The 24,908-nt window shown below is 41.9% G+C and overlaps 1 protein-coding gene across 1 annotated transcript in view; it reads left to right on the top strand.

The window, feature by feature from the left end:
- The first annotated feature begins 12,555 nt into the window (after positions 1–12,555).
- The window catches only part of Xkr4 (XK related 4), a 384,613-nt gene continuing 372,260 nt past the window's right edge, over positions 12,556–24,908 (top strand). Inside the window, 2 exon segments of the mRNA XM_032906327.1 lie at positions 12,556–13,007; positions 13,009–13,560. Coding sequence (XP_032762218.1) covers positions 12,763–13,007; positions 13,009–13,560 — 797 coding nt within the window. The 5' untranslated portion in view covers positions 12,556–12,762.

The raw sequence follows: 24,908 nt of genomic DNA, 5'->3' as shown, positions 1-24,908 counted from the left end.
GAATCACCTTGTCTGATTCCATAACCTAGCTATTGCGTATATGCTAAAATAAACATGGGTACACAGGCATCTCTTGTATCATCATTTTGATTTCATTAACATCATGATGGCTAGAGCTAGAATATGTGGTTGTTACATTTTTTAGTGTGTGTGTGTGTGTGACGGGGGTGAGAGAGAGAGAGAGAGAGAGAGAGAGAGAGAAACAGAAACAGAGACAGTGAGCATCTGTGTGAGTGGATGAATATCTTACTAGTTAAGTTGACCCATCTAGACCTTCTGAGGCTGGAATTAACCCATCCAAAATTAACTTAATCCTTCTGATCCCTAGAACCCCAATCCATGTTAGTGCAGTAAGTAGTTTTGCCACCAGGTCGTCCATCCTGCCCTCTTCAATTTTTTGAGGCTTTCTGTACTGACTACAGTAGTCTCCTTTACCACCAACAGTGCACAAGTGTTCTTTCCTCTCAGTCCCATCAGCATTTTGTTGTTTTTGCTGTTTTTTGTTTTGTTTTGTTTTTTAATTTTTGTCATTGAATTTTAACTGGGTTAAGAAAAAATCTTAATATAGTTTTATTTGTATCTCCATGGTGGCTAAAAATATTAAAGATTTTCTTTATATCTACTGGACATTTTTTCTTTATTGAAACTATCTACTCAATTCATTTTTGCGAGCTAATTTACTTGGTTACTTGTTCTTTGGGTGTTAGAGCAATTCCCTATTGGATGAATTGCTGGCATGTTTCTTCCCACCCTGATCTTCATTCTGAAGTTCTCTCTGCAGAACCTTTTTAATGTGATATGATGCCATCTGATTCTTGTTCCCTTTTCCTGAGACCAATTCAGAATGCCTTCGCTGATTCCCCTCTACATTCTTCCAACAATTTCTAAGATTCAGGCTAGGATCTAGTTTCTGTTTTTCCCCACATGGGTTTCTAGCTTTCATAGCACTATGGTGCTAAGGAAACGCATTCTTTGATATATATTTTTGGCACCCGTGTCAAGAATCAGGTAGTTGTAGTTACATGGATTTATTTCTGGATCATCTATTCCAGTCCACTGTTAATGTGTCAGTTTTGTTTTTGTTTTTTTTTTTTTTTTTTTGGGGGTGCCATGCTTGTTTTGATACTATGGCTCTATAACATATTTTGAAATTGTGTTGAAATGTTTAGAATTGTTTTGACTATTCATGGACTGTTGAATTCCATATGAATTTTAGAATTATTTCTATATTTTTCAAGAATTCTACTGGAATTTTGATGGGATTATATTGAACAATATTAATTCTTTCACTCCATAATGAAAAAAAGTTTCATGAAAGAAACTTTGGAGATTACTAAGAAATATGATACATATATCTAGAGAGAGAGATAGAGATATAGTCATGGGCAATAAAGAAGAGAGAGATTGCAAAAGCAGGGTATTAAATGCTAAGGGTAAAGACTGTTTCTCAAGAGAGAGAGAGTATGAAAGTACAGCAGCTCCTAGTGTTGGTCACAATGGGTTTGGGAGTTCTGTTGTTCAAAGGATTTAAAAGATTAAATGAGATACTTTGGTACACTCATATTTTTTTTATGAAGAACTTTAGTAAATGACATTATAAAATGTTTTCTGTGGTTCACTGTAAAGGTTTACAGTGTACAGGAAAGATAAAATTTACAGGGCAACAAGGTCACAATACATAAGACACAGGAAGTCAAGATATACAGAGACTATAAACATGACTTATTAGCTGTGAAATTTTCTTCATTCTCAGTCAGCAAAGGTTTCACAAAGTGCTACATTTCCTGCCTGTCTATCTTGGCAGACTTGCTCACTGTAAGAGTTCAAGCTCACAGTCATAAGGATTGATGGCTGTGGAAGTTCTATGTCCTGAAGCTTTCTAATGTTGACCAGGATATAGATCTAATATGTATGACCAAAACTTGGAGAACAAATGATCATCATCCAGTAGATATCATCAAGAAAAAGTTGTTCTTTTTTTCTCCTCAAGACATAAACAATAAAACATATAGAAAATTTCCATGTTAACCTAAGATTAATATTTAAGCAGGAGGATACTCCCCACTGGGAAGTACCTGAGCACCACAATACTAATAAACTGTGACGTCTCCAGGCAGATTCAGAGATTCAGTTTAGGTATGCAAATCAGAAGTAAAGAATGCATTGAGATATCAGGATCACACACTCAGCATTGCACGTGAGCAATGGTACAAGAAATCTTTCTGCTGCTGCCAAACATCAAGTAGCATTAAATTTTATAGGAGAGCTGTCTTCATGTCATTTTAACTTTTGAGTATAGGAGGGGGATCCTTTGAGCAGTGAGCACACACACAGAGGGAGGGGTTACTACATATTAAGAATATAACAAAATATCAAGAGATAATCCCCAGAAGAAAAATAGACACAGTGGATTTAACAAGAAATCTTTCAGAAGATCATACTCATTGCATGTATACATTAATATTGCACGTGATCAAGTAGGCTTCATCCAGGAATGCAGGGATGGTTCAGTATACAGAAATCCATCAACATAATCCACTATATAAACAAACTCAAAGAAAAACACATGGTCATCTCATTAGATGCTGAGGAAGAATCAATTGACAAAGTTCAACATCCATTCATGATAAAAGTCTTGGAAAGATCAGGAATTCAAAGTTCATACCTAAACATAGTAAAAGCAATATACAGCCAACTAGCAGTCAACATCAAATTAAATGGAGAGAAACATGAAGCAATTCCACTAAAATCAGGGACTAGAAAAGGTTGCCTGTAGGTTGAAGTCTTTATGCAGGTGAAGGCAGACACAAGATAAAATGAGGGCTGTCATTGGATGAGGAAAAAGGAGGGAACAAAGTATTAGAAGGAAGGGGAGAGGCAGAAAGGAGCAGAGAGACAACATGGAGGCAGACGTAAATGATTCTCAACATGCATCTCTATATAGATACAGGTTGTTATGAATATTTCTTATAAGATAGATTTCTATAGGTCAATTTACCTTATCTAGGTGGGTGGTTTATATCTTTATCAGTTGGTTGTGAGTTTTATGGATTGAGATTTAACATATAAATCTGACTGTTGAGTAACAGTTTATTGAGTTATGATTAGTTTATACTCTAAGTACCAGAGGACTATTATTGTCAGTGTAGACAGGATCCGTGGCAGGAAGCCTCAATAGGCCAGCCCCATGCTGGACTTCTAGAGCCTTGATTTTACTGGGTAGTTGGAACCAGAGAGTTCGCACCTAGTAGAGAGCCTCCAGGAAAGATACTAAAGAGAGATAATTCATGGTTAGTTCCACGTGGCTCTAACGGTGCTAGTACCAGCTTGGGATAAAAAGGTCAAGTTTTTTTTTTTAATATTTACTACAACAGATGCATACTCTATCCCTCCCTATTCAATATAGTACTCAAAGTGCTAGCCAGAGAAGTCAGAAAACAAAAAGAGGTCAAAGGGATATAAAGTGGAAAGGAAGAAGTCAAAATATCACTATTTGCAGATGATATGATAGTATATTAAGTGACCCCAAAATTTCCACTAGGGAACTCCTACATCTGATAAACAACTTCAGCAAAGTGGATGGATATAAAATTAACTCAAATCAGTAGCCTTCCTCTACTCAAAGGATAAACAGGAAGAGAAAGAAATTAGGGAAATGACACCCTTCACAATAGTCACAAATAATGAAGAATAACTTGGTGTGACTATAACCAAGAAAGAGAAAGATCTCTATGACAAGAACTCCAAGTCTCTGAAGAAAAAAATTGAAGAAGATCTCAGAAGATGGAAAAAAAATCTCCCATGCTCATAGATTTGCAGGATGAATATAATAGAAATGACTAACTTGCAGAAATCAATCTATAGATTCAATGCAATCCCCATTAAAATTCCAACTCAATTTTTCATAGAGTTAGAAAGAACAACTTGTAAATTCATTCAGAATAACAAAAACCCAGGATATTGAAAACCATTCTTAAAAATAAAAGAATTTTTTGGGGGAAATCACCATCCCTGACCTCCAGTTGTATTACAAAGCAATAGTAGTAAGAACTGTATGGTATTGGTACAGAGACAGGCAGGTAGGTCAATGGAATAGAATTGAAGACCCAGAAATGAACCCACACACCTATGGCCACTTCATCTTTGACAAAGGAACTAAAAACCATCCAGTGGAAAAAAGAGCATTTCTACAAATGGTGCTGGTTCATGTAGGTCAGCATGTAGAAGAATGCAAATCAACTCATTCTTATCTCCTTGTACAAAACTCAAGTCCACGTGGATCAAAGAACTCTACATAAAACCAGATACACTGAGACTATTGGAAGAGAAAGTGGGGAAGAGCCTTGAACACAAGGATACTGGGGAAATTTTCCTGAACAGAATATCAATGACTTATGCTCTAAGATCAAGAATCAACAAATGGGACCTCACAAAATCGCAAAGCCTATGTAAGGCAATGTATACTGTCAATAGGAAAAAACGGCAACCAACAGATTGGGAAAAGAACTGTACCAATCATACATTTGATAGAGGGCTAATATCCAATATATACAAAGAACTCAAGAAGTTAGACTCCAGAGAACCAAATAACCTATTTAAAAAGGGGATACTGAGCTAAACAAAGAATTTTCAACTGAGGAATACTGACTGGTTGAAAAACACCTAAAGAAATGTTCAACATTCTTAGTCATTAGAGAAATGAAATCAAAACAACCCTGAAATTCCACCTAACACAAGTCAGAATGGCTAAGATCAAAAACTCAAATGACAACAGATGCTGGAGAGGATGTGGAGAAAAGGAAGCACTCCTCTATTGTCAGTTGCATTGCAAGCTGGCATAACCACTCTGGAAATCAGTCTGGCATTTATTCAGAAAATTGGACATAGTACTACCTGAGGACCCTGCTATACCACTCCTGGGTATATAACCAAAAGATGCCCCAATCAATGTATAACAAGGACATATGTTCCACTATGTTCATAGCAGCCTTATTAGCCAGAAGCTGGAAAGAACCCAGATGCCCTTCAACCAAGGAATGGATACAGAAAATGCGGTACAGTTACATAATAGATTACTACTCAGCTATTAAAAACAACAACTTCTTGAAATCCTTGTGCAAATGGATGGAATTAGAAAATATCATCCTGAGTGAGGTAATCCAATCACAATTATATGCACTCACTGATAAGGGGATACTAGTCTAAAAGCTCAGAATACCCAAGGTACAATCCACAGACCATATGAAACTTAAGAAGGAAAACCGTAGCATTGGATACTTCAGCTCTTCTTAGAGGGGGAGCAAAATACTCAATGGAGGAAATATGGAGACAAAGTGTTGAGCAGAGACTGAAGGAAAGGCCATGTAGAAACTATCCTACCTGGGCATCCATCCCATAGACGGAAACCAAACCCAAACACTCTGGAGGATGCCAAGAAGTACTTTCTGACAGGAGTCTTATGTAACTGTCTTCTGAGAGGCTCTGCCAAGGGCCTGACAAATACAGAGGCAGATGCTAACAGCCAATCATTGGACTGAGAATGGCGTCCCCAATGGAGGAGTTAGAGAATGGACTGAAAGAGTTGAAGGGTGTTTGCAACCCTATAGGAAGAAAAACAATATGAATCAACAAGATCCCCCACCCCCAGAGCTCCCAGGAACTAAACCACCAACCAAAGAGTACACATGGAGGGACCCACGGCTCCAAATGCATGTGTAGCAGAGGATGGTCTTGTTATACATCAGTGGGAAGAGAGACCCTTGGTCCTGTGAAGGCTGGATGCCCCAGTGTAGGGGAATGCCAGGACAGACAGGTGGGACTAGGTTGTTGGGTGGGGGAGCACCCTCATTGAAGCAGTGGGAGGGAGGATGGCATAGGGAGTTTCTGGAAGGGAAACTGGAAAAGTGGATAACATTTGAAATGTAAATAAATAAAATATCCAATTAAAAATACATTAAATTTTTAAAAAGAAGATACTAAATTATATGGAAAAGGAGTAAAGGGGAAACATATACAAATCAATCCGTGAATCAGGATACATGATAATTTTTAAGATAATAAAAAAATATTGTCGCTGCTGAATAGTTGTGAGGGCATATGTGGATATTTAATACTTCTACCTCAGTCAGTCTGTACTTCTTCCTTGGGCTGTGCACCCCTGGAAGCGAACAAGGCTTGGATCTTCAAGTTCTCTTTTGTGTGTTGTTCTTTTAGGCAGTCAGTGAAAATATCTGAGTTACACATATTGGGGAGCTTCTCTGAGGATATCAGTGTTACAGCTCTTTTATATGATTCTCAATGAAACAGCTCTCCTAGACACTACTCAGTGAAACAGCTTGTGCACATACACTGTATTTGAGGTGACCAAGGGCTTTGTATGAACCTTGGAGAGTGAGAAGTTTTCGGGCTGATGGGAAAATCATGGGCTAGAGATTAAAGTACTGGGATGCCTCATCTGCATGGAAATGAGAGGAATTCCAGGAGTCCTAGGTACTTGCCAGATAAGTTCTTATCCTGAAAGAAGAAATTGAACTTAAAGCTTTGCCAAGGACTATGTGACATTCTTCAGGTTAAAAATTGGGGGTCAGTCTCCGCAGATAAGGTCAGGTAGAGAAGAGGAAGCCCTGCTGGAAAAGAGAGTTCTCCATTTACACTGAGTTCAAAGGACCTTGGTGTAACCTTAGTACCAAGGTACACCAAGTGACCTAACTTGTGTTGGACCTTGTTCAAATGATTTTATTTTCTTTGCTCACTATTAAAAAGTAGCAGAGGACCAAAATTCTCTAGGCTGGGATTTTCTATGGAAAGATTAGCACAGTCGATTTCAGGAGCTGTGTTTTGTGACATCCTTCCAACTACATGCCAACCGCCCACCCTGTCCCCCAGGTGACTCCATAAAGTCCACAAGGAAGGGTGGGTATCATGCTGTACTTGGTGGAGGTGAAGCCATCTGTATGCTGACCATCACTCTGACAGTTAATTCTCTGTCTCAGGCTGTGAATATATCGGTCTGCTTACTCTGTCTCCAAGTACCTCCCTTACAGGCATCTCAAGCTACTGAAAGACCCCCGGAGCGGGGAGACCTTCACTCAAGTCTCGGGATGACGAAACCCCTCCAAGAATTCATGAGAGACCGATCTTGATGCAATCAATAAGAGTCTTATTGACAGGGACAACAGAAACCAGTGCACTGGGGTCGAGGCTCGTATCCCACGCAGGGGTAGAGGAATTCGACCTCGAATGGCTGGGAGAAGGGGTATTTAAAGGAAAAACCATACCGAATCACAAGGAAGGATCTCCTGTTTCTCATGATTGTTCTTTAAGATTTTAATCTAACTTTATGGTTAACCAGTTCCTGCTACTCTGGTCAGCTGCTATTATGGTCAGCTGCTATTGTGGTCAGCTGCTATTGTGGTTAGCTAGTTCCTGGAACAAAGTGACTGAACCAGCTTGTGCAATTACTCTTTCTGTGATCAGCTAGTTTCTGGAACAGGCAGTTCCAGGGCCCGACTATTTTTCCTTCTTTTGGCATCAACTTTTGTCTAGGGGGCAATTTTAAACTTTTTCCTTTCACTACAAGTCTGAAAGGGAATATAAGCTCTACTCTATTCTGGGTCTCCCACCCAAATCCCATGGTATGGGTTTTTCAATGAACTCCTGTAACATTTCGCTGTGGGGACACACTGGGCCATCTAGTAGGTGCTGATTGGGTAGTGTGACAGTATGGCTGAATTCCAAGGAAAAGGAAATTTAGAAACTTATTTCCCAAAGCAGCACATTGAGTAATAACTTCTTAAGATTGCTGTTATAGCCCCCACATTTACATCCAGCGGGTACTTGAGAAAACAGTGCTTCCTTGTTAGGAGAACCAGTGCCCTGTGTAGCCCTAGCATGGCTCACTCCAATGTTGTCTTAGGCATCTCTCTCATTTTTTCTCGTGGTGTCCCTCCCCTTTTCTTATGTTATCTATCCATTCGTTGTCCCTACTACACTCAATATACTCAGCTTTGGTTCAATCTTCTGACCATTTATCCTGTGCCCATAGTTTCTAGGTTTCTCCAAGACTCTGTCCACTGTTAATCCTCAGTGCATCTCCCCAGAATTTGCCTGCTGAAGATAGTTTAAAATTTGGAATTCTGGGGACTCTGAAGAGGGTACAAAAAATGTCAGTGCCCTGAGAGGTTACAGAGGAGGCTTTTGCTCCCCTGACTGCTACTGGTCCCTGCTGCTGCTTTTTCTGGTTGCTGAATGCTTTTGCTGTAATGCTGCTTGCTGGTTGGAAATATCTTGACAAAGAAAGATTGGACTTGCCCCAAAGAATTCAAGACCTCTAATCAGTAGGAAATAGTCTAAAGAGATCTACAGAACTCTTCCTCTTTAATGGAGTGTTGGGGGAAGGGCTTTGGAAGGGGGAAGGGTGGTAGACATAAGAACCTGATAAAGTAGCAAAAAACAGTATGACTATAGCACCATGTTCAAACAGTGCATCAAGCTTACAGATGTACAGAAGTCACCTGCATATAGGGGATACTTCCACTGTGCTATTTCATCAAACTGATAAGAAAATAAGAGCACATGAAGAAAAGTACAGGAACTGGTCTCATTTAAAGTACTGGAAATGAAGGAGAATTAGCAGAGGAGTAGAGCTAGGAAAAGGAAAGAAAGCCACGGAAACAGAGTGGAGAAAAGGGTGGGTATGTAGTCCAGAAAGGAATTCACCAAGAAAAGAACAGTATCCCATGTCAAATGTATCAGTCTTCATACAGGGATTCAGGAACTGGACAAGGACCACCTGTAACTTTCAGAGGCTATGCCTGGGAAATGTGCAAGAGAGGATGGGAGATAACGAGTAAAAGAAAAGAAGTTCAGGAATATTTTTGCTGTAAAAAGCCTTCAAATACTGCAAAAACCCAGGTTAGAAAGAAACTGGGGAGCAGAAGAAGTGGGTACGGATGCCTGCAGGTGACAGATAAAACAGTGAAATGTATGTGCTCTGTTCTGATGGTGTTCCAATTTTTTTCTCAGTGAAATGAGGGCAAGGATGTGAAAAAATATGTCTAGAGTTTAAGTGAAAAACCAACCAACCAACCAACAATTTCAGTGGGTAGAATCTGAATGGATTAAGAAGATGGGGTGAGCCTGCTGAATAGCCGCAGGTTTCACTTTAGCTTGACAGTCAAGGGTGTAAAAGAGATGTAGTTAAGCACAGCTACGCCTCAGCCCGCAGCTCTGCATAAATGCCAACTGCACAGGCTCAGATCTGAATGAAGTGGGAAGCAAGGTTTTGACCAGTGTGTGGGGCCAGTGGGAGGGGACGTTTTCGCAATTGTGAGGAACTTCAGAGACTAAGATGCATTTGAGCATGAGCAAGCATGGTGCATAGAAAGGGTTAAAGCAAACAGGTGGAGGAAAAGTCTAAATTCAAGAGTAGCTTCTGGAATGAGCTGGCCATAGAACGGAGCTAATCAAAACAGGATGATTAAGGCTGAGATGATAAAGCTACAGACCAATGATAAGGTAGTTATATCAATATGAATTAATCTCCAGGATAAGGTCATTTACTATGAGATCCCATTTCTGATAGACCAGGAATCTGTGTTGAGCGGGCATTGATTCTGAGGTAAGTCGTGTGATCACTGTTTGTAGGTCTAATTTCAGAAGCTACACAGATACACAAAAAGGGTTATGAATGGATGAAGGGTGGAAGAAATGGGGTGGGAGGGATGTGGCATAAATAACGTTCTGAGTGTGCTGGACGTGACACGGGACTGTTTCTTTGCATTTTTGAAAATGCGGTTCAGATATTACTGAATTCCAGCGATCAGAATCTCTGTTTTAGACAGAGTGAGCACTAAAGGCAGGGAGGATAAGTTTGGTGACCAATAAAACTCTGAGTCTGAACTTTGATCTCCTATCCGTTATGTCCATCTTTTTTTGACAGGGGCAGTGATTATGGTGAAGTAAGTGAAATTAATAACTAATTCTGAGATGTGGTTACTAGATCAATGGGATTAGAGACTATGGAGAACAATATTATGCTCAAAGCCTGGTTATATACGATCTTACCTAATCCTCATATTAATCTTGCTTATTAAATAATTTGGCAGGACGATGGGGCCAGAGATTGGCAGAGCATACCTATGGATATGCTCACTCTGACCTCTCTGTACTCCTCCTTCTAGCTCCTTGTAGCTATTACTTTTCAGAGATGCACTAGTGTAACTTCAAAGAGACTCTAAGTGGTTTGCAATAAATATACTAATAAGAATTACTAGCTATCTCTTTTTCAGAATCTACCAGAAAATTCTCGTAATTCCTATGTTTCCATGGGAACATTTGTCAGCACAGAATGTAGCATTCTTTGAGCTATGGAATGTTCTTTCTAGAAATTCATGCATTCACTTCACTAATATTTATTGAGCAAATAGTCTGTGCAAGTGCTGTGTTGGGGCAGAGGATTTGATCCTTTCAGTTGTACCAGAAGTGTCGATCTGATGATACCAAACACCTCAGCTACTCTGCAGAGCCTTCTGAGTCTAGTACAGTTTCAGACATTGCCTTTGACCTAGAATACACTCTGTCTCTGAGGACCTAGTTACCTAAGAGATCTCCCTAGTGGGTTTGGCACAAAGCACCATCAGCCTCAGTACACTGGAGAAGGATCTGAATTCTGGAGAAAAAGAACCGTGGTATTTTCCAAAAGGAACGTCTCATTCAAGATGGCCCAGTGTTGAAGTTGGATTTTAAAATGCCTGACCCTAAGTGATTTGGGGTGCCCCTCATCCTTGCCACCCATCTTTTACTAGAAAATTTGGTTTAGCACGTACATAAAACCACTAGGGCCCAGGGCCACAAAGTCTCCTACCAGGGTGTCAGGCAAAGACCAAGTAGCAGGAGCCCTGGGCACTAGTCCTTGAGGACAATTGGTCATGCATCCACTGGGTGAGAAGAATCTCAGTTTGGTCAGGTTGGTGCTAAAACAGTGGAGTGTTCCAGCACGGGGTGATGGTGTGTCAGTGAAACTTTTTACCTGCAGAGAATGTCACTACACTGGAATGCAAACTCACCTGGAGCTGTCCAGGGGAGGGATCAGGGAATGGGGAATGTTAAACTGTATCTCCAGGTCCATTAAGAGGCTGACTGGACCTATCACCACCTGCTTACTCTGAACTCCAAGTGTGTGAGTCACATTCAGTTTAAGTATTACCCTCTTTGTCCCTTACATTTGAAAAGCTGAGGAGGCAAACTAAAGCACAGCACGGGCTTTTCTTAATTTTAAAAAAAGTAAAGGATATCCCATATTTTACTGTGATTTAAAGATTTAAAAAAAAACTGCAACATATTTAATTCTTACATTCTCTTCGAGGATAGATTAAATTTGAGTCATTTCTTCAGTTGTGAAACCACATAGTGAGTTTGTACGTTTATAGGTTTAAGGGAAGGTAATTGCAGTTTTGGAATAAGAGAGGTGGCATTAGCTTTGTGACCAGCAACTCCCCGTGGGGCCAATGGCTGGGCTGGTCCTCTTTCCCCTGGTTACTAGCCTTGTCCCTCCTCCCACTGCAGCCAGAGGTGCTGCGTTTCCCACCTGCAGTTAGGAGTAGCCCCACCAGGGCATCTGCCTAGGACTGATACTTCAGGCTCATTAAACTCGCGGGTGGGGGTGGGGACGCACCCACCTCCTGAAATGGGTAGAGCCCCAGGGCCTTCGCATTTCTCCAGGCTGGGGTTTGCCAGTACAGCATCCCTGAGGCTGCCCTCTCCTTATCCCTAGGGCCCGCCCTCTGCTGCCGGCTTTGCTTTAGGTGTTCCAGCCCTACAGGTCCTGTGCCACCCAGGATCTCCAAAGCAGGGCACGCCCACCACCGCTGCTAGTACAGAAGCCCAGCTTCCTAGTTAAAGCGTGCTGTTCACCCTCGCCGGCAACACACCTAGCACCGTACCACACCCAACCAGGTGCCCGAACTCCCAGTACAATACAAAGAGACCTGCTCTTCCCCATCCCTCGCCGCTGCCACGCCCGCTCGAGTCCACGGCCCCCTGCCCTCGGCGGTGGCCCAACACAGAGACTAACACGCGGCGCGCTCTGCCCACCCCATCCCCCCCCAGCCTCGAGGAAATCCACCCAACGTTTTCCGAAATCCCACGAGCCCGGGCCTCCGACTGCTGGGCCGCTGCCCTCCGCGTCCAGCACTGGCCAGCCCGGCACCCCCACCCGCCGCTCCCCTCGATCTCGGCCCCTCCTCCGGGCCCTCCTTCTCGCCCCTCCCCAGCCGGGGTGGGAGCGGCGGCAGCTGGAAGGGAAGGGATGAGGTCATCCTCTCCCTCGGAGTCAGCTGGTGGAGGAGAGGCTGCGGGAGGAGGGAGCGCGCGCGAGGGGAGGAGAGGAATGTGCAGGTCCGAGGAGCGCCGCGGCGGCCGCTGCTGCTCCTGCTGCTGGCGGCGGCGGCGGCTCGTGCTGCAGCCGCGGGGCCGGGCTGGCGCGGAGCGCGGGCGGCTGTCAGGGGCGCGCGCGGGCCGGAGCGAGCAGCTGGGCTCGGCGCAGGCAGCCAGGCGGCGCACCTGCGTGGGTCCCGAGCGTGCGGCTGCTGGGCCCAGCGCCCAGCCCCGCGGGCGGCGGCGGGCGAGCGGGCGCTGGAGTAGGAGCAGGAGAGCGGCGCGACCGGGGAAGGAAGCCGGGGCAAGGCGAGGAGGTGGCGGGAGGAGGAGACAGTAGGGACAGGTGTCAGATAAAGAAGGGCTCTCCTCCGCTGCCGAGGCATCATGGCCGCTAAGTCAGACGGGAGGCTGAAGATGAAGAAGAGCAGCGACGTGGCGTTCACCCCGCTGCAGAACTCGGACCATTCGGGCTCGGTGCAAGGACTGGCTCCAGGTTTGCCGTCGGGGTCCGGAGCTGAGGACACGGAGGCGGCGGGAGGCGGCTGCTGCCCGGACGGCGGCGGTTGCTCACGCTGCTGCTGCTGCTGCGCGGGGAGCGGCGGCTCGGCGGGCTCGGGCGGCTCCAGCGGGCGGCGGCCCGGGCGGCGGGGCGGGCTCGGCGGCGCTGTGCCTGCGCCTGGGCAGGGAGCAGCGGCGCTACTCGCTGTGGGACTGCCTCTGGATCCTAGCCGCGGTGGCCGTGTACTTCGCGGATGTTGGAACGGACATCTGGCTCGCTGTGGACTACTACCTGCGCGGCCAGCGCTGGTGGTTTGGGCTCACCCTCTTCTTCGTGGTTCTGGGCTCGCTCTCTGTGCAAGTGTTCAGCTTCCGCTGGTTTGTGCACGATTTCAGCACCGAGGACAGCGCCACGACCACCGCCTCCACCTGCCAGCAGCCTGGAGCGGATTGCAAGACGGTGGTCAGCAGTGGGTCTGCAGCCGGGGAAGGCGAGGCTCGTCCTTCCACGCCGCAGAGGCAAGCATCCAACGCCAGCAAGAGCAACATCGCCGCCACCAACAGCGGAAGCAACAGCAACGGGGCCACCAGGACCAGCGGCAAACACAGGTCTGCGTCCTGCTCCTTCTGCATCTGGCTCCTGCAGTCACTCATCCACATCTTGCAGCTCGGGCAAGTCTGGAGGTACTGTATCAGGGATGGGGGGGGGCGGGGGTTGAAGGAGAGTACTGCTGTTTCTACATGCCTGTCCACCATGTCCACTGTTCTGCTTTTGCATGAAATCTCTCAATAATGACTAGTAAGCCAAATCTCTCTGTGGTTATTTTCTTTTCTTCACGCTCCCTACCTAACTCATGTTAGGTGTGTGTGTGTGGGGGGGTAAGGGCAGGAATGTATTTGTGGTCTGTCACACTTCCCATCTTCTCATAGACTCACGAGCTTTTCTACATATGCTACAAGTCCTCCTCAGATTGTAGACTTATTATTTCAGTAGTAGAGGATTCCTCTCACACTTTCTGAAATACATTGTGTAGAATTTGTGGTGTGCTTTACTTGGGATGGTTTCCTTTGTGCTGGGGGTGGGTAAGTTACAATTCTAATGGAATGGGAGTTGTTACTGCTCAAAGGTGCCCGCACTTGAATGCTAACAGCTAAAGAAGTTCAGAGCTCAAAGTCGTGTTAACAAATATTTGACATATATATGCATATATAATGAATCAACATATATCATTTTATGTGTGTGTATGTGTACAAGCAATCAGACTTTAGGAGATTCTGACTTACATAGTGCACTTCTTATTACTTTTCACCTTCACATGGAACTGAGAACCTTTTAAAAAGGGCTAGTAAGCATGTTGGGTAAACTTTAATTGTGCATTTTTATTGGCTGATTTGCTGCTTATCACTCGATCCACCAAGTCTCTTGACCTAGCTTTCGCTTTGCTTACACATTGAAGTACAAGATGAAACTTGTTGGGCAGGGTGGAGCCGTCACTCAGGCTTTACTGCACAGATGTAGGAATGTGGTGGGACAATATGCTCAGAAATCTGTTCTTTTGACTTTTCTGTGTCTAGAAGGTTTGGAACACAGTGTTTAACACATAAAAAAGATATGTGTGTAGAAGAATATACAGGCTGTTACCTTAGCGACTCCTTGGCTTTAAAGCAGCTTAGTAAATATGTAGTGTAATGTGTGGAAACTTCCTACCAAGAGGACAGACACTGGCCAGTACTGCACTTTGACCTGTAGGATTCTTTTTATGATAAAAGACATTGTAAGGCATTGACATGATGAAATATCTCATAAAGAAACAGCTCAGAGCATTTAGATCATAGATTCACACACTTCTTGTTTCTGGCAAACAGCAGTGTCCTCACCTGAAGAGACTAAGTGAGTGATCCCATTGTTCTTCCTAGAACCAATATTTGTAAAGCAGGGTGAGCATGGCCTTAGACCTCTTGCCTTAGAAAATATTTGTAGAGAAGATACTTTCTGGTAAACTGATGTACAGTGTACTGTCAGACAAATTGGTGTGGTAAAAATCTATATTTCAGACTCAGGGAGATTTTCTAAACTATCAGTTAACCATGGCATCTCAATTTCCTACAGACAAGTATTGGAAGGCCCAGATTGGGCATTCTTCTTTAACTGGAAGTATTACTTAAGTACTCAAGTTGTTTAGTGGCTCCGATGTACAGTCTTAGCAGTTTTAATCTAGCAGTGTGGTGCAGAAATCTTAACATCCTATCTGGTAACTTGTGAAAACTTTATAAAAGATTTTGAAAATTGCTTCCTTTTGATTATCTGTAAATGAGCAATAGAAGTACTTATTAGTTATAGTCGCTAAACACCCGTGCATGCTTCCTACAGATTGACATTTTCTGAGAAGCATGTGATGTCAAACTCAGAAGTCATTTTAATCATAATGTTTATTAGACTTCTGAATCTAAACTTTGTTCCAATTGAAAAAAATGCTTCATCTGGCCAGGAAATTATGTGGAGAAAGTAAGAAGTAGGAAAACGTGGAGGACAATATCACAATGAGACAATAGCCACTGGGTCAGTGGGTCTAATGGAGGACTCATGAGGGGGCAGAAAGTGAAAGGGTAGGGTTGAACATAGAAAGGAGACCACAGGTTGTTAGACAAGTGTGTTGCTGGCTGAACCTTGGAGAAACATGTGGCTCTCTTTTTGTTAAGATCCCTACAAAATATTCCTGAGAGACTCTAGGGTTTATTTTGACAACTGGCTCATCTGAGTTGAGCGGTTCTTTTTGGAAATATCAGGCCTTTGTCATCACTGTGAAATGAGATGTCCACTCTGGAAATCTGAATTGTTTTTTGGCCCATTGTTTTGTTTTGCTTAAAACATTTGAGGAATCTCATGGGAATCTTGTACAACTGTGATCTAAAAGTAGCCTCTTTATTTCTTGAAATTATGCTTACTTTGACTGAATGTGGATAACTGTAAAGAATGAGGAGGAATGTGAAATTCAATCATCAGAGACTTTTTTGATATGTTCCAGTTTCTCCATGTTAAACATTTGAATAGAACTTTTTTGGGGGGGCAGGTACCTTTCATAATAAGTAATCAAAAGGGACTCATCTAAGAGTATTGTATTGGATCCAGTGTAATATCTTAGACCGCCATACATCTTTAAATTAAAGTATTCCTTAGCCTGTTCCAGCTCCACTTTTCAAAGCGTTCTATAAAAACACTGCACTAACACCAGGGTATTGAGTGTTTTAAAGCTCAGATGTCATTATTCATGTTTTAGCATGCTGCTATCTTGAATAAGATAGATTTTTATCAAGGTTGCTAACCTTTCGTTGCATTTGTCATGAAATCATAGCTATTTTAGGGAAGGATCAGAGTCTAAAATCTTTCTATATCCAAAACCTTTTAAAATAGCATCCATGGGTTTGTTTGTTCTGAAATAAGCCACCTGAAACATCGTGAACAAAATTTGCATGTTTGTACATGTGTTATGAATACATTGACGAATATCATTGCTGAAAGCAATGATACACACTCATTTTAATTAACAATTACTGATGGGAAATTAATGGAAGCTTATACAGACATAGGAGGTGGTGCTGTGAAGGGGCCACACACAATAATAATGTGAGCTTTGCTGCCACGTGGAAAGAGCAACCATAGCTCTAAGGAACGGAGCCTGCAAGTGAATGCGTACATGCTTCTTTATTATTCTCTTTATATAATTTCAGAATGACTAAGAATGCAGATCAGCCAGTGGGAATCATGAATGGCACATTTGTTAACTCTGCCTTTAATAAGTGCCATTCCTAAGCCTGGGCAAAAACAGTGATGGTAATATTACCAGGAAATGTTAAATTCTCACCTTTTAATATCCTCAATTTACAGTAAACTGGAAGGGACTGGTCAGTATCTCTTTGTACAGAACTGGCCTATAATTACTTTGTATTTTCTAGGGTCGCCCTGATAACTCACATTATATCTAGCATTCAGAACCATGTTCGTCTTACTCTAAAGTTGATGTTCTTTCTGGATTAATTGGCTAACTCCCTGTGTCCACTTCGATGATAATGACAACAGTATGCTGGTTTTTCTGGAGGTTGGAAGGTAGAAATGGAGTTGCAGTTTAGCTAGGTGGAGGAATCTTTTCAGTAGACACACATCAGATAAGGGCAGACTAGAGACATGTGCTCAGTACTCTGGCTGCATCATTGGGTTATTGTATCAAGCCCTGGATTTGTAGCATGATCCTATGGTAGCTCTTATGATTAGGTGGTACAACGTAAGTGAATATGCAGATAGCAATTGTAAATAATGCTGGCCCAAGAGAAAAGAAAAGTGCAGAAAACAGAACATAGGTCACACTGTAAACTTCTAACTGATTCAGCATTAGTCTTGAATTCTGACAATATTGGTGCCATTTGCTGGTTAATTGAATAACCACTTTTTGTACATTTGCGTTTCTTCTTTGTACATACATATTATTTTATTTCATCAACCTATATTGAATATGTACAGAGTGAAACACACTGTTCTAGATACTAATTTTTCCAAGGTGGATAAAATATTCATTGTGGTATCTGCTTTCTCATGAGGAAGAGAGGATACCCACAAAATACATCAAAAATAAGTTTGAATCATTCAATAGAAACAAGAAATTCAAATAGCCTTGATGGTTCATATGAGGCAGAAGATGTCTTTATAAGAGATTAAACAATGAGAAGACATTATGATTCACTTTATAGCCTTGAGGACAACGAAACATAAATGCTGAGAGCAAAAGAAATGATAAGGATAAGAAATGTGTGCCCCCAAACACAGAGTTGTGGAGGGTAGCTAGAGAAAAGACTGAATAGAGAGTGAGATTTTATTCTGAAGTCAAGGAGGAACCTTTGAAGGATTACAAAGGACAGGGGCTTACAAATGTGTTACAACATTGTTTTATTCAAAGCAAATTTCACAGTTGAAAGTCTCAGAAGAGATGTCATTATCTCCTTTGATTGAACAATGTCTCTTCCATTCATAAAATACACAAACCTCACAGGACTTGATTTGGGTATTATTGAAACATATAAAGAAATACTATATATCGAAGGGTTATTTCTCAAAGAAATGGAATGTTCAGCTCTGTGTATATAAAAGAAAGTTCTGTGCCAAAATGCATTTGGGGGTTTGCTGTTGTTTCAATGAGCTTTCCCCCCCCCAGGATATGGTAGGGTATGGTAGAGTTTACTTTGTATAATTTGCTTTTCTTGATGTGTTAGGAGCAATTTTGCTAGTATTTTAAAATCTCTAAGAAGCTTGTTCTATTTTTTTTATTTGATCCTCAACTCATGTTTGAGGTCACACATCCATTTTACATATATGGAAATTGAAACAGAGACTTCTGAAGGTTATCCTCTCTAGATATCATGGTTCTGTGCAGATCCTAGACTTTAATATTCCCAGTTGAGGGTGCAGGGAGAAGCAAGCTTAAAACGGCCAGCAAAGCTGAGAGTGATGATGGAGGTTCAAAAGAAATAGGAAAATATGAGAGTACTCCAATAAGAGGCGAAGACTCCTCATGGAAAGAGACGAACACACGTGGAGGCCCTCTGCCAAAGAGGAGGAAAGACTAAGCATGTGGCTTTACTGGTGGATCACTTTGAATTTATACCAATAAAACTACCAAAAAAAAAAAAGATAGAAAAACAAAAGGATAGAAGTCATGAAAAGAGATTTTTAAAGGAATTAAGTAATAAAAAACACCCACTTTCTGTAATCGGAGGGCCTCAACAATTAAAAATTATTCTCCTAATGCCAAGGTTGAGACACTTGTGTTTCGGGTGGAAGGATGTGCTGTGCGTAGAGGGGTTGCTGGACAACTTCTCTTCGAGGCTTGAGCTCTTGTGACCATTCCCATCATTATATTCAGCTCCAAACTAAGCTTTTCGTGGATAAAGGAAGCAGAAAGCCTTTTTCCTTCAGTCTGGCACTTGTGCCAGTTTAAAGCGATCTGTTGGTTTATGGACCTACTCTCTTCCCTAGAGCATCACAAATCCCAGTAACGGCCCCAGTAATCTCGGAGTTAGCTGATGGGTATAAATTCACACACACAGAGCTCCCTGTGCATTTACAAGGATTTCTCTATGAGTTGGAATAATTTACCTTCGGTAGGTGTATCTGTGTGTCATCCTTTTGATAATAGAGGAAGAGTCCAAAGCTGATTGTATTTGCTTCATTAGAATGAATATTTTACACTCATTATTCCTCCGTAGCATCTCAGCCTAGCTTATCAAGGCAATTGAATATAACACCTAGGTGACTGTATTCCCTTGGTTTTGAACATTATCTACTAATCATTTGGATAGTAGTAATTTTGAAGACTTTTGATCAATTACTTAAAAAAACATTTTATTGGGGTTTGGGAGATGGCCCACTAGTTAAGTACTGCTGATCTTGCAGAGCATCTCTGTTGAATTCCCAGCATCCACTTGACAGATCACAACTGTAACTGCAGTCTCAGAGGATCCCATGCCCTCTTCTGACCTCTGCTAGCAGTAAACACTCATGTAGTGCCAAGACATGCATACAAACCAAACACTCATTGCATAAGATAAAATAAATAAATCTTTAAAGATTCACATTGACAAAATTTTCAACATATTTGCTGTTAAACATTTTATGCTTTACAACTTAAATAAAGACAGCAGATAGTCTGTAAATCTAAATAGCACAAATTACCATCTAACTGTGCAGTAACTTGTCTTTGTACACTCACTTGCTAATCAGGCTACCCATTTCTTTTACTTGTTTTAGAAAGCCATGTAGCGTACTCACTAGACCACAAGGGCAAGACTTGGGCCTTAGGATAGGATTGGTTGTTCTGCAGTGTGAAGTGTGAAGTAATGTACGGAGCCAGTAGTGAGGATAAGACGTACTTACCAGGTCTGAGTTTACAGTTCTGATGAGTTCTTAGATCTGAAGAAAAACCATGGCCAACAATTGTTGGTTGCTCTTTATATATTAGCTTAGGGTCCTTCATGAATCTGACCACCCTAACCAAACCTGACCTCATTCCATCTACTGGAAGGCATCTATGATACCTTTAGGGTATGATCAATTGGAGAGGTGACCATCAGAGTGAAGATGAAGTTCTTCTAGTGATTTACATAGAGAAAATCCATCTCCCTGAGCTTGTCGTGAATTGTCGGTAAAGCCCAGGCTGAGCTTGCTGCTTGGTTGTTTTGCTGGTTTTGTTGTTTAATGGTGCAGTGTATTGGAAAAGGTGCAGTGTTTTCTAGAATTGATAGAATAAATCAGCCTACCTCCCTTTCAGTTTGCAAATACTAGGGAAGAAGGAGTAAAATGTATTTTTGTAGTCACTCTCTGAAGGAAAAAAAATGCATCTACAAGCCTGGATTATAGTTCTATTTTTGGTGATAAATCAGTGAGCTTGGGGAAGCTTTGGGGTCCATGTTTTTGTTTAAATCTTATTTATATTTGGCTGATAGTATCTTTTCATGAGGATTAGCTGGACGATTTTTGGGGTCTTAACCTCCTTTTCAAAGTTTGTAGCCTTATCATAAAGCATAATTCTATATACATAGTTACCATAGAGAAATTGATGTTGTTAAACACTCTGACCTAAGGTAAAGGTGAATAAAATTGGTAATTTAAACTGATAGTGTTAGAACTGTATGCATCCTAAGTAGCGGGATAAAGTTATAGTTAGATTGTAACTGATGGGACTATTTACAGATATATTTATACTTTTGAACTAAACTTGGTTTCAGAGAAGATGGTTTAACCATGCAGTAGCTGAAGTTTTGCTAGGACATGTGCCACTCTGCATGACACATAGCACCACTTCCACAATGCCTCAAAGCTTAGATCTTTCAGTTCACACCTGTCTTACTCTTAGGTTCTCCTTTAAAGGATATCCTTGATCAAAATTATTATCTATGGTTCTTTCCAAGTCTAAAATTCTGATTCTCTTCATGCTATAAATTCTTTTATGTATCTGATTCCCAGAGTGTATATACGAGGAAGTCCACACTAGTTCCTTCAGGGCCCTTGAGATAGACTCTTTTGTTTCTGTAAGTCACAAGAGATTCACAGTGGGCTTTTCAGATTTGATAGTAATGTTGTCAGAACTTCTATGAGCTGAAATGACTTGCACATGAGGACAGAACCATAAACTGTAATGAACCTGAGAATGTCATTCTCAAATTTTAGTTCCAATCAAATGAAACTGTTCTCATAAAAGCACATACTAAAGTATTGGAAATGGGTGCTAAAAGTGCTGTATTCACCAATTCCAAAATGTATATCACACAAACTTGGGACTTCAAAATTGCCATCTATACATAGTGTGCCCAGCTGGAGCTCTGTCATTAACAAATAAGAACAGTGCTTCTGAGGTTTTGAACGCGTTCTCTGCAAGTCCATTGCCAAAGCTAGATTTACTTTACAATTAAAATTGGGTTATAATGTCACTGACAATGTGCTGGGAACTGAATTCAAGCTCTCTGTGAGATGTCATACTTGGGCCCATTCTGGGACAGATTGCACTGTTACAAAAGGTGCATGTGTCAAACTTTCTTGGGTGGGAACTACCTGGATTCCTAAATATTAGAGTAAGTTCTAATTCCATGTCAACATTTGAGATTTGAACAGTTGTAAAAAAAAAAAAAAACAATTAAGCACCTATTTTAAGATTTCTGAACTGAGTATTATGTCGAAGTATAGTCCAGTCTTTGTGGTTTATAAGCAGGCTGCTTGAACCAGTTCTGCTTCTTTTGTTCAATTTAAACACATGCTGGGTCTCTCTGCCAGGGGATTTCTTTTGTGTAAGTGCAACAGTGGGCAATGTGTGAGGTGTGTGGAGATGAGTCAAACAAAGTCACCCACATGTAGAAAAGAGGGATAGACAGAGAGTGTGCCTTGTAAAAGGCTTTAGGTGACTTTGCTCTGACTTCCTATCAAGTGTACTCTATTTACATGGGACAACAATGCCTATTTGAGTTGCCAACCTGAGAGATTTCATTTACATTGAAGCACAATTTGACTGGCTCCTTTCCTTTGCGGCTTTGACAATAGTCATGAGTAAAGATCCCAGTTTGAGGCTCGATTCTTTTCAGATTTCCAATCTTTCTTGTAGCAGAGAGTAAACAGTCAAAGCCAAGGAGGCAGTTGGAGCATAATGGTCCAAAGGCACTCTCCCATAATGCCAGCCATTAGTTCCTGGCACAGCACTGTATCATTGTGACAGTGATATGGAAGAGGGGATCTTCAGGGAAACAGGGAAAAGAACTTGGAAAAGCTTCTTTTGTCTTAATAGACTTTCAGCCTGTTAATTAATTTCCTGTTTTGCAAAAGTAAAATTAATAACCATCATTTAGAAAATGTAGGTCAATTCAAAGAGGCTTCCCCCAAACAATTTATCACCACTGGAGCTGCTACTGTAGCACAGATGAGAAGTGAGTCTCCTGGGGTTTTGTATTTCTAGGGGAGGTACTACTATTAAAAGTGGCAGCCACAAGTAACTTGTGGGGTTTTTTCCTTTCTGATAAAAGGATGGACCGCCTCAACATTTATTCAAGACTTAGAACAGTAGCCTAGCACTGACTAATGAGTGTACACACTAGAAGTGTTTCTATTTTGAAAAACAATCAAACAGCAACACTTAGCAGAAGTAATGTTACTTGCCTACTGTAAGGTTGAAATCACTTGAGTAGGGAGGCTGGAGCCTGCTTTTGTTATCAGATAAGCCTACCCAAACTTTCTCCAATTTGCACCTAAGATTTGCACCTAAGAGCTATCCATAGGTCCACTCTATTAGCTTGAGAAAGAAGAAATTTAGCAAAGAGAAAAATGAACAAAAGCAGAGAATTTTATTCCATATCTAATATGGATGGGTTTTCAAATCTTAGAAACAGGAGTGGGGACATAACAATGAAGGCATTATTAAACTATGTCACCACCAAGCTTAGAGTAGTGTTTCATCAGTTTTCCCAAGTTCCTGACAGATGTGTCCATTCTATTGTAAAAAGAAACAAAGTTTGAGTTGCAAAAGTGATCAGGCTGACAGACAGACTAGATATTGTGAGTGCCAGTGGGCTGTGCTGTTGGAGGGCTTTTGACTAGAGATTTTGAGTTTCCTGTAACTTTGCTCTATTGCCTTTGCTCCACGAAGTGGCCATGCTACCAGCTCCCACCCAGGTTCCCTTGAATCCTCAGATAAAACACACACACACACACACACACACACACACACACACACACACACACACACACACACACCGTTGTTCATTTTCAACCTGTCTTCTTGGCACAATTAATTGCTGTGCACTGCTATCTCAAGTCTGGAAAAAGCGTGCCTTATCAATACTTGCTTCATACCTCTCACCTGCAGTAAACTTCAGTGGCTGCCTTTTCTCCCTCAAAGCATGACAAACATTCTCTCCCTCTCCTTTCCCCTCCCCCTCCCCTCTCCCCCTCCCCTTCCCTTCCCCTACTCTCCTCCTCCTCTTCCTCCTCCTCCTCCTCCTCCTCCTCTTCCTCCTCCTCCTCCTCCTCCCTCTTCCTCCTCCTCCTCCTCCTCCTCTTCCTCCTCCTCCTCCTCCTCCTCCTCCTCTTCCTCCTCTTCCCCTCCTCCTCCTCCTCCCTCCTCCTCCTCTTCCTCCTCCTCTCCTCCTCTCCTCCTCCTCCTCCTCCCTCCTCCTCCTCCTCCTCCTCCCCTCCTCCTCCTCCTCCTCCTCCCCCCTCCTCCTTCTTCTTCTTCTTCTTCTTCTTCTTCTTCTTCTTCTTCTTCTTCTTCTTCTTCTTGTGTCACCTTTTTCCTCCAGGGACCCGGAAGTCCCACCTGTACCCTTCAGTCTTGCAATTGGACCATGGCTTGTGTCTTCCTTAACTGACAGATCAAGAACTAATTGGGAACAGGACCTTAGCATCAAAAACTGCACCTACAATTTTTATTATAAGAACAAAGCAGGAAATCACCGTTCCGAGGGGTCAACCAAGCACACATAATTTAATGGAGAGAATATAGACTAAGAGCCAAGCATAGCTTTGTGGTAAAAGTCATGTGTTCCTTAATTAAAATTTTGAGAGGAAAAGTGACTGAGATCTCCCATCTTTAATGGAGTTCTAAATATTTACAGATGTACAATGACATTTTTAAGGATGGGGTTCAAGTCTGAACACAGTTCATATATACAATACATGAACTTTCAATACACTCTATACATGTGCCTGCTTCTAATTTTATGCATTATTTTAGAGTAATTTTATTTATGAAGTCAAATTAGCACATCTTGACATATCAGAGAACAGATATAACTCTTACAACCACTTGTCTAGTTTAGTTTTGTCAATTTGAAACAAACTAGAGATGCCTGAAAAGAGAAAATGCATTACTTCTATCAGATTGTCTACGGGATATTTTTTGATTGATGATATATGTGAGAGGGCTCAGCCCAATGTGGGCAATGCCACCACTGGACATGTAGTCCTGGTGATATAAAAGAATAAGCTGAACAAGAGCTAGAAGCAAGCCAGTAAGCAGTGCCTCCATGGACACTGCTTCAGTTCTTGCCTCCAGGATTTTGCCTTTGGTTCCCCTCTTGACATCTCCTGATGATAGTCTATAAGCTGTAAGCCAAATAAACCCTTTCCTCCTCAAGTTGCTTTTAATTGGAATGTGTTTTCACAGCAACCGACATCAGTTCCTCATTCTTAGGGCTGACTACCAAGGTCCAGCTGTCAAAATTCTTTATTTGGCTACACTGACCAGTATGTCCAAGAGGGAATTGCCAACTCACCATAGCACAAACTTCCCCCTTTTTTCTTCTTAAAAATTATTCCTGGCTAGGTGTGGTGTCCCATATCTTTAATCCCAGCACCCTCTGTGAGTTCAATGACAGCCTACTCAGGATAGCCAAAACTATTATACAGAGAAATCCTGTATCAAAAACAAAGAATCAAAAACAAAATAAATAAAACAAAACAAATATCAAAAACAAACAAATAAAACAAAACAAAACAAAACACC

Source organism: Rattus rattus, chromosome 1 (genome assembly GCF_011064425.1).
Source record: "Rattus rattus isolate New Zealand chromosome 1, Rrattus_CSIRO_v1, whole genome shotgun sequence".
Classification (NCBI taxonomy): domain Eukaryota; kingdom Metazoa; phylum Chordata; class Mammalia; order Rodentia; family Muridae; genus Rattus; species Rattus rattus.
Note: the sequence above shows the minus strand (reverse complement) of the source record. Positions and strands in the feature narration are given on the sequence as shown.